At 34.4% G+C, this 14,988-nt stretch overlaps 3 protein-coding genes, 1 non-coding gene and 1 pseudogene across 4 annotated transcripts; 2 read left to right on the forward strand and 3 right to left on the reverse strand.

Moving 5' to 3' along the window:
• The first annotated feature begins 319 nt into the window (after positions 1–319).
• LOC120198561 (protein IQ-DOMAIN 14-like) lies at positions 320–4,418 on the forward strand. The gene is made up of 6 exons (XM_039199874.1): positions 320–472; positions 1,521–1,673; positions 2,177–2,644; positions 2,963–3,193; positions 3,311–3,439; positions 3,707–4,418. The coding sequence occupies exons 2-6, from the start codon at positions 1,599–1,601 to the stop codon at positions 4,352–4,354; spliced, it is 1,551 nt and encodes a 516-aa protein (XP_039055805.1). The 5' UTR covers positions 320–472; positions 1,521–1,598; the 3' UTR covers positions 4,355–4,418.
• A 429-nt stretch (positions 4,419–4,847) lies between these two features.
• Positions 4,848–4,979, reverse strand: LOC120198753. The gene has a single exon (XR_005523396.1). It is a non-coding gene; the product is annotated as a small nucleolar RNA snoR86 (small nucleolar RNA).
• Positions 4,980–8,046: 3,067 nt separating this feature from the next.
• On the forward strand, positions 8,047–9,765 carry LOC120197604 (the record flags this gene model as incomplete). The annotated part of the gene is made up of 2 exons (XM_039199079.1): positions 8,047–8,208; positions 9,456–9,765. Coding segments are annotated over 2 exons (345 nt in total), but the record flags the coding sequence as incomplete, so codon positions are not given.
• Positions 9,766–10,153: 388 nt separating this feature from the next.
• Positions 10,154–13,072, reverse strand: LOC120197614 (annotated as a pseudogene).
• A 1,083-nt stretch (positions 13,073–14,155) lies between these two features.
• Positions 14,156–14,958, reverse strand: LOC120198571. The gene has a single exon (XM_039199883.1). It carries the CDS (start codon positions 14,827–14,829, stop codon positions 14,272–14,274), a length of 558 nt encoding a protein of 185 aa, XP_039055814.1. The 5' UTR covers positions 14,830–14,958; the 3' UTR covers positions 14,156–14,271.
• Between the last annotated feature and the right edge of the window lie 30 nt (positions 14,959–14,988).

Genomic DNA, 14,988 nt, shown 5'->3' on the forward strand with positions numbered 1-14,988 from the left:
GAGATGGCCAACCCATCTCTATTTCCTTATCAATTCTAATATTATTAATCATCATCATTATTAGCCTGATGAATTTTCTTTTTCATTTTTATATTAAAAAACCCAGCACCAGTTCCAAACTCAACAAAAGGTGAAAGGTAGCAAAAGAGATAAAAGAAATGAGAAGAAAAGTAGTACAATTTCATAGCACCCAAAGCTACAACAAAGAAAGATCCACATTAAAGGCCTTTTAGAGATAGAAAATTAGAAAGAGAAACACCCCACAGTTTCTTTTGTTTTCTTTAGTAGAAAATATAAATAAACCCCATGTAATCAAAAGCAAGAGAATGATAATTAAAATAAGAAGAAAAAAAAAGGGTCTTCCATGTCTGGCTACTGCTACCTTTCTTTCTTTCTTTTCTCTAGCTTCTTATAGCTCAGCTTTTTGAAGGGTTCTTTGCAGAATTTGGGATTTGGAAGCTCTCCATTTAAGGTAACCATACATGATACATGTATGATTTCTTTTAAAGTTGGTGTTTTTTGGGGTTTTTTTAAAAGTATATTTGTGTGTTTAAGGTTTTGGGTTTTTGTTAATTATGGTGTTCATGATGAATTTGGATGTGTGTTAATTATGTTGTCAGGGAAAGGGTAGATAACTATAATTCTCAAAAAGTGAGCTTTTTTTCTTCATTTTTTAAAATTTTTTGAATTATTATTAACCTTTCTTTGGATCTCTTTTATCTAAGGGTCAGATATTTTCTTGGAAAATTGTTATCTTTTATTAGTTTCTGCTAGGGGAAGTTTCTTCTGGAAAAGTTCTTTTAAGGAAGTTTATGCTGATTGTGAAGGCTTCATTTATAATTTGTTTTTAATTATATTAAAAATTTGACAAATATATGTTTCTTGGTGTTTAACAAAAGTGATTTCTTTTGGACTTTTCTGCCCGTATGTATGTATATATGTGTATGTATGCTTCTTCGATTTGGACTGATATCAGTTTTGATCATATTTTGGAACCTGAAACAATATGGTGGGTTAAACCTATATTTTTAATGATGTCAACTGAGAAATTAGAGGCTGCTTTTTGTTCAACTAACATCGAAGCGGGTTTGGTTACGAAGATGTCGTATGGAGTTCTTCGAATTTGTATTTGTTTGATTCATTGTTGGTAGTGGATATAACCTTATATAAATTTTCTGGCCTGTTGTTGGTATGGAACTATGGATCCTGAGTTGCCATGATTTTCTTGTTGACTTCTTTCCCTCTCAATAATCGAGCTAATTTCTTATTATCGTGTTTACGAGAGGTTCAGAGTTCTAATATTTGTTCTTCACCAAGAAACTTTCAGATCATATTCATGAAGGCCTGAAAAGTTCCTTTTCATGATTCTTATCAGGCAGTTATATCTGACATGGTTGAGAACTTGAATTCTCAAGTCTGCAAGAAACATTATTTACTGGAAAAACTTTTCAATTACATATTGTTTTTCATCCGTATTGTTTGTATTAGAAGCATTCTTATGCATGCTTTAATGTCTGCAGATAGAAGGATCGACATTTTGATAACACTCGGTTGAGGCTGCTGGTATCTAGTTAATCTATTTCTTCCCGTGCTGCAGTATGGGAAAGAGGGGAAGTTGGTTTTCTGCAATTAAAAGAGTTTTCTTACCACATTCCAAGGAAAAGTTAAATAATGTAAGTTGTTATTTTATCAGTGGTGCATACAGACTTTACCAATTTGTCCGTGATTTTGTGCAAAGATTGAATGTTGCTGATGATATTATTCTTATATTTTGATAGTAGAAAGCTTCAAATTTGCACTAGAATGTGATTTACTGATAGAAGAGGCAGAGCTTAAGGACCCCAAGTTTGGAAAAAAAGGGTCAAAAACAGAACTGGATACAATTAGTCACCTTCTGATGAACTATTGATGTATTTAATTGGAGTGTGAAATTTCTGGTTGAAGTCTGTTTTGTTCCATGGTCAGCTATTGATTTCGATGTATTTATTTCCGATCTCATAGCATTAGCAAATTCTATCTATATCTCGTATTCTCGTGCATGCGGAGCAGTACTGAAAATTAGTTCTTCTGCCCCTTTTATAGACATGGTTTACCATTCTCGGCTTGTAAAGCATGAATTTTCTCTAAATGTTACTGAAAGGATACCTTATGTTTTCCATGTTTATATTCATTTCAGGAATCGGACAAAAGAAGTGATAAAGAAAAGAAGAAAGGCCTAGGAAAATTAAGGCATGGAGAAACCAACTCCTTCCTTCCACTATTCAGAAAGCCCAGCAGTATTGAGAAAATTTTTGGGGAGGCTGAACGAGAGCATAACCTGATATTCAGGCCTCCCTCACCTCCGGAGCAGCCAACAACACCGCCCTTTGTGCCTCACAGATCTGCTTCTCCACGGGTTCCTTCTCCAAGGATTGCCTCTCCTAGGGTTGCTTCTCCTAGGGCAGCTTTCCTCCCTAGAGCAGCTTCTCCAAGAACTGCTTCCCCTAGAGCTGCTTCTCCACCTCCTCCCCCACGAGCTGCTTCTCCACGAGTAGTTTCTCCAAAAGCTCCTCCTCCTAGGATTGTTCGTCCTCAACCAGAACCAACTTTAAGGAACCAAAACACTTCAGCAACCCAAATCCAAGCGGCCTATAGAGGTTATAAGGTAAGTCCTTCGTTAATCTAATTAATAGTATACTTTAGGTGCAACTTCCATGAGGGCAACTGGTCTATATTGGGTCACTTTCCCCTTCACTTTATGACCTGCTGATATTAATATATTTGTAAATGAACATAGTTCCCCATGGAAACATTATAAGCAGAAATGTAAAAAGCCATCTGATATTAATGGCTATGCTACAGGTTGTCATGTGTGTTGGTCGGTGCTATCATGTTGTGTGATGCACCGTATGTACTTTTAGACCAACATGTTTTGCATCGATATTTGATTCCCAACTTGATTATCATCAAACCTCTCATACAGGCAAGGAGAAGTTTTAGAGCTTTGAAAGGCCTAGTGAGGCTTCAAGGAGTGGTGAGAGGTCAGAATGCGAGACGCCAAACTACGAATGCCATGAAACATATGCAGCTTTTGGTGCGAGTTCAGTCTCAGGTTCGGTCATCCCGGATCCAGATGTTTGAAAACCAAGCACAGGCTCAGTTTAAGAACGATAAGGAAGCCGAGAGTACCTTGGGCAAATGGATAAGCCAGGCAGTAAGTTGGTGGTTATTGAACCAAATGAAACCAGCATACATACATTCATGTTTATTTCATTTATGTTTGTTCTCTTTATTACTGTTAAATGCCTAATTTAGACGAATGTTGGATCAGTCTGAGGCAGGAAACGAAAACTGGGATGATAGCATGATAACAAAAGAGGAAAGAGAAGAAAGAAAGCGGAGAAAAGCAGAGGCAGCCATTAAGAGAAAAAGGACCATGGCATATGCATATTCGAACCAGGTAGCATTATTTTTACCAGCATAAGGGCTGTTTCAACTGTACCATATTGGATGGTTTATGAGCATATGCTTCGAACCTTCGTTTTCTGAAAGTATCCGCATCTATTGCATCGTATATGAACATTGATATTGAGTATGATCATCCAAAAACACCCAAAAGTAGAAAAAGTTTTGGTGTGTGTGCATTTGACTTAATATTGACAAACACAATTAAAATGGAAGAATTCTTGTCCGATTTCTAAATGATTTAAAACTTCTGTTCATACAGCTATGGAGAGCTGGCCCAGAATCAGGTCACACAGGTGTTTCAGGTCTTTCCAGCGGATTTCCATGGTGGTGGAATCGGTTGGATCGTCACCTACCTCCAGTCAGTGTTGTTGAAAGCCAAGGCATGAAGAGTTTCCAACTAACACCAAGGCCAAATACCGAACTGAAGCCTAGTTCAAGGCCTCCATCGAGCAGCAGCAAGCAAAGACAGTTCACCTACGACAACATTACAGAAACTCCAACACCAAAATCCACAATTCACTCTGCAACAAGACCGACACGAACACCTCCTTCAAGTTCTAGTAAAAACCAGTACTCAATATCAAGGGCTAGTAGAGCTGCTTCACCGTTTGACATGCACTTTAAGGACAATGACAGCCTCATGAGCTGCCCACCATTTGCGATTCCCAACTACATGAATCCAACAGTTTCAACAAAAACCAAAGCCAGAACTAGCAGTAACCCCAAAGAGAGACACTTTGGAACTCCCCGCAGCGAGTCAAACCGGAGGCTTTCATACCCATTTCCACAAGGGAACGGATCATTCAGGTCAAACAAAGGGTCTGTAAGCAACATGAGTGTTGATTCAACACTTTCTACGCCAACCAATGCTACGGATGGAAGAAAGCGATTTAACAGATTTGTGTGATTCATCTTTTCTCTGAATCTTAACCCTTGATTATTTTTTTATTATTCTGGTGTTTTTTCTTAATCGAGTGTATGGCCATATATATATGTTTGAGTTTCAAACTTACTGATGTAAACCGCATTATTAAACTATAGAGAACAATGGTTTGGTTGTAATACAATTAGGGTTTGGGTTAAATTACAATATCTTTTTCCTTTTTTGCTTACTATGAAGATCTAATACTGGTGAACAAACTGAAGTCAAGTTCTTCAAAGTTAAAATCTTGATTTTCTTTATCAAGAAAACTTAAACATCCATTCAATTAGCTGATAACACCATCGATTTTCCCTTCAAATTCGCATTCAAAATTAAACTTTAACCCAGATCTGTCATTGTTTATGAAAATTATGATAACCCAAAATCAACAAGCTGCTTTGTTTTTATATAAAAAAACTCGAACTTTTGTTCTGAAATCGAAAATCATAAGAGAAGGGAATTAATCCAAAATTAAAAAGATGTAGCGACTTGTTCGAGGCCACAATCAAAACGAGATATAGAAATTTGATGGGCACGGAGAATCGCTTATCGTTATCGCCAACCTTCAATGCAAATCACGCCATTTAACATGAATTTGACGCCTTTGCTCTGCAAATTGGCTTCCTTTAAGAAAAACTAGTTAAATGAAGAACAAATTAAAAACGTATGGAATATGAAGAAACCCAGATTAGACTGCATAGGTACACAAAGCTAAAGGGAGGTTTATATAGGGGATGGGGAGTGAGGAATCAAAACCCTAACCCTAAAAATCAGAGAGATAATGACTAATCTGTCCTTGTATAGTTTATTATTTTCCACTTCCCCAAAACTTTACGGCCCCTTACTTTATTTTTGTAGTAATTTTTACCTACACAGCTTAATATGCTGTCAAAAAATATTATCGTAAATATTATTATTTTTAATATTTTAGTAAAATATTATTTAAAATATTATTTTTTTTATTTAAAAATTAGTAGAAAAATAATATTTTAGGTAGCGTCTAATATTAATATTTCTGGTAGAAAAATAATATTTTAGGTAGCGTATAATATTAATATTTCTAGTAAAAAATATAATATTTTAAATAATATTTTATCAAAAATATTAAAAAAATAAAAATATTTTCAGTAATACATTTTTTTAACTGTGTATTAATGCTTCCGCATCGGATACCTCTCCAGTTTTGGGATTATGTTTTACTTGGGTGGTTTGTATATATGTTTTTATTATGTCATAATTATACTTTTATGAATTAGTATTTGATAGACAGAATTTTAAGGATTTAAATTTAAAGAATTAAATAATTAAGGTGATAATAAGGATGACGGTCAATTAATGAATAGACGGAGACGAGTAGGTAACTCTTTAGAGACAGAGATGACAGTTGAAAATGGTTGATGATGATATAAAAGAAATTAAAATTAGAGTTTTAATATTTTTGAGAAAATTTATTTTTAAAATAATATTTTAAAATTTATTTAAAAATAAAATTTATTTTTTTATAAATTTAACACGTGTCATATAATAAATTTTTAACTATTGTTGGGTATAAAACATTAAAACAATAACAGTAGAAATGTTAGGCAAGTAAAAAAATAGATATTTAAAATTAACAAATGATATATTTTTTAGACTTAATCTAAAATAATTACTTAAAAAAAAGTTGTCATCTTGTATACTTATTAATAGAGAAAATAATTTCAGTGACCGAAATTGTCTTATAATATACGATTTTAATTATTTTTTTTTTAGATTTACGAAAATAACCAACAAATTCGCAACGCGAACTCCAGTTTCGCAACACAGTTTCCAAAATCTCAACGCGATTCTCAAATTCGCAATGCGGATTTCGTTTTTGCAACGCTAATTACCGATATAGGTAAACACAACTATTCGACTCAGTTTTTAAATTCGCAACGCGATTCTCCAAAACCGTAACGCGTTTTTCAAATTCGTAACGCGAATTTCGTTTTCACAACTCGAATTTCGCATCGCTAATTACCGATATAGGTAAACACAACTATTCACAACTCAGTTTTCAAATTCGCAATGCGAATTTCATTTTCGCAACACTAATTATATTTGTGTTGCGAAATTAATATTGTGTTTCAAATTCGAAAATAAAATTTGCGTTGCGAAAATAAACACACTTTACGAATTTAACTTTTGTGTTGCGAATTTAGAAACTGTATTGCGAAATTGGAGTTCGCGTTGCGAATTTGTTGGTCATTTTCGTAAATTCAAAAAAAATTGATTAAAATTGTATATTATAAGGCATTTTCGGTCACTGAAATTATTTTCTCTTATTAATATACCCTAACGCTTACTTTTCATTTTCTCTGCCACCGCTTGCCCCTTTTTTTTATTCTCATTTTCTATTTATGAAATAAGACATTAATTTTAATGTTGATTGTCATTGTCGATATTTTTAATCTTGTATCATTATTTTTTATTATTTTTAATAATTTTTATTTTTATGACATATTTTTCTCTATTTTTATAACATGATTTTCTTCTTACAATGCTCACTCTCATTTGTGTTTTGCCTGTGGTATTTCAATAATTTACTTTCCTGATGTAGTTTTTATGTTGTAGCAATCAGATTTGTTCGTATCTACTTTTTGTTCGAATCTTTATGAATGAATTTTTACTTTTTTTTTCTTGTATGATCTTCTATTTCTTGATAAAATTAGCTGAAAAAATAAAACTAAAAAAATTACTAATATATATATATATATATTTGAAGTAACTAAACTATTTTGTGGTCAAAGTAAGTTTTTAAATTATTATTTGTAACCATTTTAAGTACTTTAAGTATTTTTTGTTAAAATAAAATTTTAAATTATATCATTTTTTACTTTAAGCCCTTAAAATATTATTGATCAAAAAAGTACATAATTTTATGACGTGTCAACATTTTATTGGTCAAAAAATATTTTTAACTAAAAAATTAATAAGATTTAAAATAATTAAATACAATGGTTTGCATACTTAATTTAATAAAAATAATTTAAGTATTTAAAAGCAAAAAAACATAGTCTAGTACTTATTTTTTCTTTAAATCTACTTTTTTATTAATGTTATGATATTTATAATATTTGAATCTAAATCTTAAAAAAATAACAATAATTTTTTTATCATCAAACTTGATCAAACTTGATGAATACACCTATTTTTTCATTAGCCCTAAATAAACCCCTACCAGAAAACCCTATAAACCATAACTTCAATTTCTCTGTATCCCTTCTTGAATCAAATTGACGGGGAGAAGAAAAAGGGAAGACAAGAAATGGGATCATATAGAAGCAGTAGAACAGCAGTTAGTTTCAGAAAGAATGAGAAGAAAACTTAATGAAGTAAATACAGCAGCTCAAACTCAACTTGCTCCTGTCCAAGACCACATCAATTTCACTCTTGGTTTCCCTCTCCTTCTACCCCAAACTCAAATATTTACATAGAAATATGAGTTCTCTGGAGTATTTGTTTTCTTAGGAATTGTTGGAAATAAATTGAGATTTGAAAGCAAAGCTTTGAACTTTGCTGGTTTCTTAAGATATTAGAAGACTCTACATTTTCTGTGTCATATTATCAGATGCCAAGTTTGTTTGTTTTTTTCTGACAAGTTTTGATAATGACTTGAGCTTCTTGATTGTGTTGGTTTTATTGATTTTGTTTAAATTTGTTGTGATGATTGGTTGCAGCAAACGTATTTCAAGTGTGCATATGAATGCTTTGATAGAACAAGGAAAGAAGAGGAGATAAGCAATTGTGTAGAACATTGTAGTGTTCCCGTTGTTAGTGCTCAACATCATTTTGAGGACGAAATGGCCACGTTTCAAGTTAAGTTTCATATGTTTTCAAACCTTTGTTTCAAGGAAGCTACTTACGACTTCATCATTCTCTTCATTGAACAGCTTTCACTTTTCTATGGCTAATATTTTATCCTCACTTTGCTTTCTGTCTTAACAAACTTCGGGATCTTTCCTTTCCATGATCGTACTAAGATCAAGCTGCTCTTAGTCTATGCTTTTTTTCTCCGGAGTTTTGTTTTAGAAGAGTGGTTTCCGAAAGTTAGCACATTGCTCTTGCATTCTTCTTTCACTACATGCATTTTCTAAAAAAAGAGTTAATCTGGGGAGCGGATGTGATCAAATGGCAATACACCGTGCCTCTCCTCTAAACATCCAGGCCCATGATTCTGGATAATGTTCTAGGAATGCTCACATCAAACATCCTTTTGCAGTCTGCCTTTGATCGCCTGAATCAATTCAACAAAAAGAGGTAAAATCCCCTAGTTGGGCTGTCTTCGAGCAAGCTCTTAGCTTTCCGTGAGAGAGGGGCCTTTCCATTTTCCACGACCTTCTTGATGTATCCATTGCCAGTTTCCTTTGATACAGAGTTCTTTGTCAGGCCAGTGACACCATTCAAAAGCAGGGGTCGTTCAGCACACAAATGAGTTTGAAAGAAGTGAAGTTCGTGCTAAGTGACCGAACGAACATATCTGGTTGTGAGTCTTCTCCTCTCCTACTAAGAACAGAGCTTCTGGGTGAATTCTGCTCTGATTCCTGAAAATGGTTATCCGTGTGCTTAAGTTGGAGTCCTTTGGACTGATGTCCCGCCCCATGATTCCGGCATTGCATGCTTATTAGAAAATGCTCAAAGGCAGTATATGACAACTTGAGGTTAGTTTGTAAGTGCTGAAGAACATGCAAATGGAAAATGTTATTAGTGGAAAGGGATTGGTAGTTTACACCTGATCGAATGTGAGTAATTATTCCAAAGTAGCTGGAATTTAATATCTATCTTAGCATCATAGATTTGGAGGTTGTAGCAAGAAACTAGATGATATGATAGAAGTGCAGCGGAACAAGAATATCTAACAAAGAAGAGGGAAACGAGTAGTTTAGGTAATACAGCCAATGCTCGTGTCCGATGCAGAGAAACTTGATGTATGACTTAAGAAATCTTGTTTTCCTACTTTCAAACTAAGGATTCTCCATGTTCAGAGTCTGCTGTTCTATTAACCTTTCGTCCAGATATTACAACATATTAATACATTGATGGATGATTGTTCTGATTGATGTAGGAAAGGATGAATCAATCCTTGACGGTCTGCCAAGACAAATTTGAATCAGCTAAACTTCAACAAAACAAGACCGATGCAGTCAATGAGTTGGAGTCGTGCGTTAACCAATTGATCGAGGATAACATGAAGACATTGCCGAACCTCATTGGGAGAATGAAGTCTTCTTTCAACATCGGTGTTTGAGCCCGGATGAGCATTAGAATAGTGTTGGTGACCTCAGATTTTTAGATCATATGGAAGGCATCTGCCTAGCAATACCCTTAATTACTGGCCATCTGTGACAAGGCTTAACATACTTTTACTTGAACCGAGTTTCCTATTGTCTGAAACTTGAACCTTGCTCTTAGGTAATACATATGTTATTTGGATTCGGACGAGTAACAACGTGCGTATAACATGAGGCTGTTCAAAAAATCGACTACGTGAATACTTGATGAAAAATCGAAACAACATAACCACTGAATAAGTAAAATGAACACTGGCCTACTAGAGTTAGAAAGGCAGCTTTTTAATATTTTTCTGTTTCGAGGACTGCTTCAACAGTAAAATATCAGACAGCGGAACACCCCCTCTCAATTTTATTGCCATCAGAACTCATAGTTGAAGAATTTCAAGGAAATGCCTTCTCAATGGTTACATACAATTACCAAAATGCTCCAACATCTCTATGGAGGAAAAACTGTTTTTATTCATGAAAAAAAAATACAGGATACTTCATGGTTCAGGGTGCATTTTCTCACATTCATCTCGAATAGATTGAAAAAGTACCGAAGAGAGGTATCGCTCACCAAAGCTTGGAAACAAGAACTGAAAGCATTCAAATACTTATGAGTTATATATCATATTAATGGTTGAATAGGTACCGAAAATGGGAAAAGAACAAGCATGCAATCGTGTGTATATATATTTTGGTGAGAGATGATGATCTATGCAACTGGTTTTCTGATTGCTAATGGCCAAAGGCAAGATGGGTAGTTTTTAAGAATGGAAATCATACTTTTAAAACTTCCGGATTGTTAATGTCAACAAGTAAAAAGAAAGTCTAAAGAGAGGGAGTGATACTTTTAGAATCCAGTATAACACAGACCATCAGCCAGGCAAATAAGAATACAGGTAAATCTATTAGGTGTCAGTTTTGCTTTTATTAGTTCCTCCAAAGATACACGAACATACACGTGCACCAAAGAAGTGAACAAAACAAGAAGAGGGTTTGGCTTCAGGTTGGTCATATTTGGATGTCTTTTAAAGGAAAGACTGAGCCCCCCCGGCTACTTGCTAGCAGACTACCAGGCAACTTCATGTAACCTTCTATCCAAAGTCCACTATTCTATGTTTGGAAGCTTCTATTTACTTCACAGATCTTAATTTTAGAATTTACAAATCTTAATTCATGTCATTCTTTAATATTACTCGGCTATTCAATGTGACAATTGTCCAATTTATGTCATTCCTATAGTTTAACAAAAGACTGACACCTCCATACTTGTTTCTAGCTTTCAAGTTATATTTGATGTTTATAATTTCCAAAATAGTAGTATCCTACTTGAAAACTGCAGGCCAAGTTCTTAGTATATTCAAAAGATACTTACAGCAATCAGCTTCCCAGCATTCTCCGGTCTTTTACCAACTTCCATTGCAGCAGCAGTTGCTGCTCCAGAGGATATGCCAACCTGATATTACATAGTATAATGAATCAAATTAGCCAATGAACGAATGTTATAGCTGTCAGAAAATAGATTGTGAATGTTATATTAGATAGGATTATGTGGATATCTTTTAGTATTTACAATCCCTAACTTTAAGGGATTATATCTTTCCCTAGAATTAGATTCTTTCCTAACTTAAGAGTTTCCAAGATAAGGCTACAACTTATATATAAATATGTAACAAGTCTTCCATAGAAATACAAGTAATTTACAGAGAATTACTCTACTTTTAACAATAGCACATGTAGAACACCATATACAAATGGAATTCAATTGCCACTCTATTTCGTTCACTTTTTGTATTTTTTTATTTCCCTAGGGTTTCGAAAGTCTTCCATAAACTCAAGCCACATGGCTTACTTCCCAAATGAGCCAAGTTCAAGAACCTTCTGATTGTTTAAGATTAGATCAAGCTTTTGAGTTACTAAGGTCATATGTGCAAAGAGAAATGACTTCTTCTCATTTGTTTTAACTTCCTACAACATGCCAATAACAAATTAATGTTGGTAAAGAACCGTTCCTTTTTTGCTTCTGAGCACAATTTCACTTAAAAGTTGAAAATGAACTTACCATCAAACCTTCCTGAAGGGCTAATTGCTTTGCAGTTTCAACAGCTTCATCACTGGATATCTGTCAATTCAAATTCATCAGAAGGATACATGACTTCATGAACCGAAGCCATTAGAGAAACTAATACAATGAAAACCTCAACTACCAATTCAACGACACTAAGGCGACAAAAAAGTGACTTACAGATATTAAAAAGATAGCCAGGAAGAAGGAAAACAAAACTCAGACCTGTATAACTTCATCCATCACATCTTAGTCCAAATTCCCAGGTATAAAACCTGCTCCAATCCCTTGAATCTTCTGAGGACCTATATTTGATAAGGGGAGATGGGGTGTCAATATAAGATGCACATTCCTAAAAATTGACACATGAAGATAATTATATTTTTTTTAAAAAAAGAAGGTTATCTCCTCTTACCAGGCTTTCCACCAGAAAGTATGTTGCTTTCCGTAGGTTCGACCTGATAGATCCATAGTCATAAACAAACAGTCAGCTATTCAGTGGCAAAAGAAGGCAAGGCCCTTACAGAAAAATAAAATAAAAAGAATTCCTTAAAGAAAATCAGTACTGTTGGTAGATGCTAAAAAATTGCTTTTCTTTGATCATAAATTTTCTAAAAAAATTTCCCCGAAATTCAAAGTGATAATGTTCAGAAGGACATGTAATATAAATGCCATTTAGGATTATTTAAAAGCGGATTATCACCTTTATGTTGGGATTCTTTTCTTTAAGGAACCGACCTACTCCAGATATAGTTCCACCAGTTCCAATCCCTCCAACAAAAATGTCCACTTTGCCTCTGGTATCTTCCCAGATCTCTGGACCAGTTGTCGCATAGTGTATCTGCAAAAGGAAATATGAATTTTTACCCAAGGCCACAAAACTCAGGAAGACACTAATAAGGAGCTGTAAATTCAGACTTTGGGATTTGCTGGATTATCAAACTGTTGAAGGATGTAGATTCACAATTTCTTCAGCTTTCTGAACAGCCCCCTTCATGCCTTTTGCTGGATCAGTTAAAATAAGGTCAGCTCCAAAAAGCTTTCAAAAGAACTCTTCTTTCCAAACTCATTGATGACGGCATTGTTAAGACAAGTTTATATCCTTTTGAGGCAGCTATGAGTGCAAGGCCGATGTCTGTGTTTCCTCTTGTAGGTTCCACAAGAACACTCTAAACATGTTTAAGAGTAAATGGAGAGGATCAGGACTCAAAAATCAAAATTTATTAAAAAACATGTATAACAGGTAACACTCACCCATGAATTTGACAGTATGGAGACTAAGAAATGATCTAGAAAGGACTTTTCTAATTTAAACCATGATCTCCAAAATGTAAGCATATAAATAATAAAATAGAAAAGACAAAAGAATTACATCATATTTTTTCCATTCTAATTGGAGCACAAGCTCTATTTCATCAATAGACAACATAGGGAGCTAGGAAAGCCATTAGCAACATAAAAGACACGGGATTTTGAGATAAATATTTACCTGTTAATTGAGATATGATAAATTTTTATCTAAGAATCGTTTTTGTTGTATTTTGTGGATTGAATCTTTATCGTCGAACCAATGCTTGAAACATTATGCTAGCGAGTCAATGCTTGAAAGCAATGATGGTGCCAGTAGACATCATTAAAATATAATTTTATCACATTTCAGTCGGTAGCTTAGACGAGCGTCAATATTTTAACGGAAAAAGGATGATTTTAGAACATATGAATAGTCGAATGACCATTTTGTAACTTTAAATAATTAGATAACTCAACAAAACAAGAGACTATTTGTATACTTTACTCAACAATACAATGCATGGTATAGTATAATTATAGGTTCGAAAGTGAGATTGAAATTTAACTCGAATTTTATAATTTTTGACCTTATCTGACGATAATTAAAAGTAATCAGAGATCTAGATAATATGATCTGACTTGATTTAAGTGGGTCAATTTTTTGTTTTAAAAATTCGGGTTTCAATCGAGTTTTTGAGAGTGTGGTCGTGTTGAGTTACATTTGGATTTAAGTTTAAGATAGAAAAAAACGACCCGACCTAATATAGTATTATAATTATCGAATTAGATGAGAGTCTTAACTTAATATAAGATTAAATTTTGAATCAGATAAAAGTCTTTCTGGGCTCGAATTAAATCGGGTGTGAAATAAAGATTTCAATTTTTAAATTAAATTTTAAGTTTAATATAAGAGGAAATATTTAAGAAAACATTGTTTACCGTTGAATGAATGTAGAGGAAACATTACATTAGCCTTTCGAGGGCCTCAGAAGTCAGTTTCACGACAGCCCAGGTTGGACTGCCCAGAATATGAAAAATAAAGAAATAAGTTAAACCTCATTTTAGTTATGAACTGTGAAGTAAAACCAAAATTAACAACGTTAATCAGACTTTTGAACTGATCACAAACAGAAGCAATACAACAACAAGAACAGTAAAAATCATCAGTATTTTTACGATATAACTCGGTGGAATTTCAAATTTGCCTAACAAAAAATAAAAAACAAAACCCAGAGTTTTCTTGTCTTCTAAACTTGGAAAGGCCAAGGCCAGTTCTTCAAATCCTCATCTGCAACTTTCCCATTCCCCCGTTTCAACGATCCGCCATTGCCGATCCCATGACCCTCGACAAAAGCATAGTACCTCAACACAAATGCGAGCCCCAAAACCACCCATTCCAAGCAGAAAACCAGCACGCACAACCCGCCGGCCAGTTTCAGTATAATAACCCCATCTTCTTCCCTAACGTAAGACCTCAAATACCCCAAGAAATCCGATGTCCGGGTCCATATGAGCACCGAAACAGAGCCTTCGAATATCGATGTCAGCACCATCGTCACCATTTGAGCCAAATACCATTTGTTGGACCCCGAAACCGCGACGGAGCAACCCGAGACTGCGCCGGCGATGGCGATGACGTGGAGGAGGATGAAGAAGAATCCACACAGGGAAGGGAATAAGCGGAGAGAGAGGGTGAGGAAGATGCAACTAGAGGCGGCTCCTAAGAGAAGGTAATTGCTGATTAAGAAGATCTTGTGGGTTCGGCCGTGGGATTCTGTTACCGGATTCTCGACTGAAAGACCCATTGATGAGAGCTTGGAAATGGGTTCTATGAAATAATGTAAAAGAAAAAGAGAGATTTGTTTGAATCAAAATTTCGAGCTTGAAATTTTGTTTCTGAGAAAGATTGAAGGTTTCGTTTTGTTTAATAAAAGAAAGGAGAGCGGAGTATATAAAGGTGATAA

The sequence above is a fragment of the Hibiscus syriacus genome, unplaced genomic scaffold, assembly GCF_006381635.1.
Source record: "Hibiscus syriacus cultivar Baekdansim isolate YM2019G1 unplaced genomic scaffold, ASM638163v2 tig00004779_pilon, whole genome shotgun sequence".
Lineage (NCBI taxonomy): Eukaryota > Viridiplantae > Streptophyta > Magnoliopsida > Malvales > Malvaceae > Hibiscus > Hibiscus syriacus.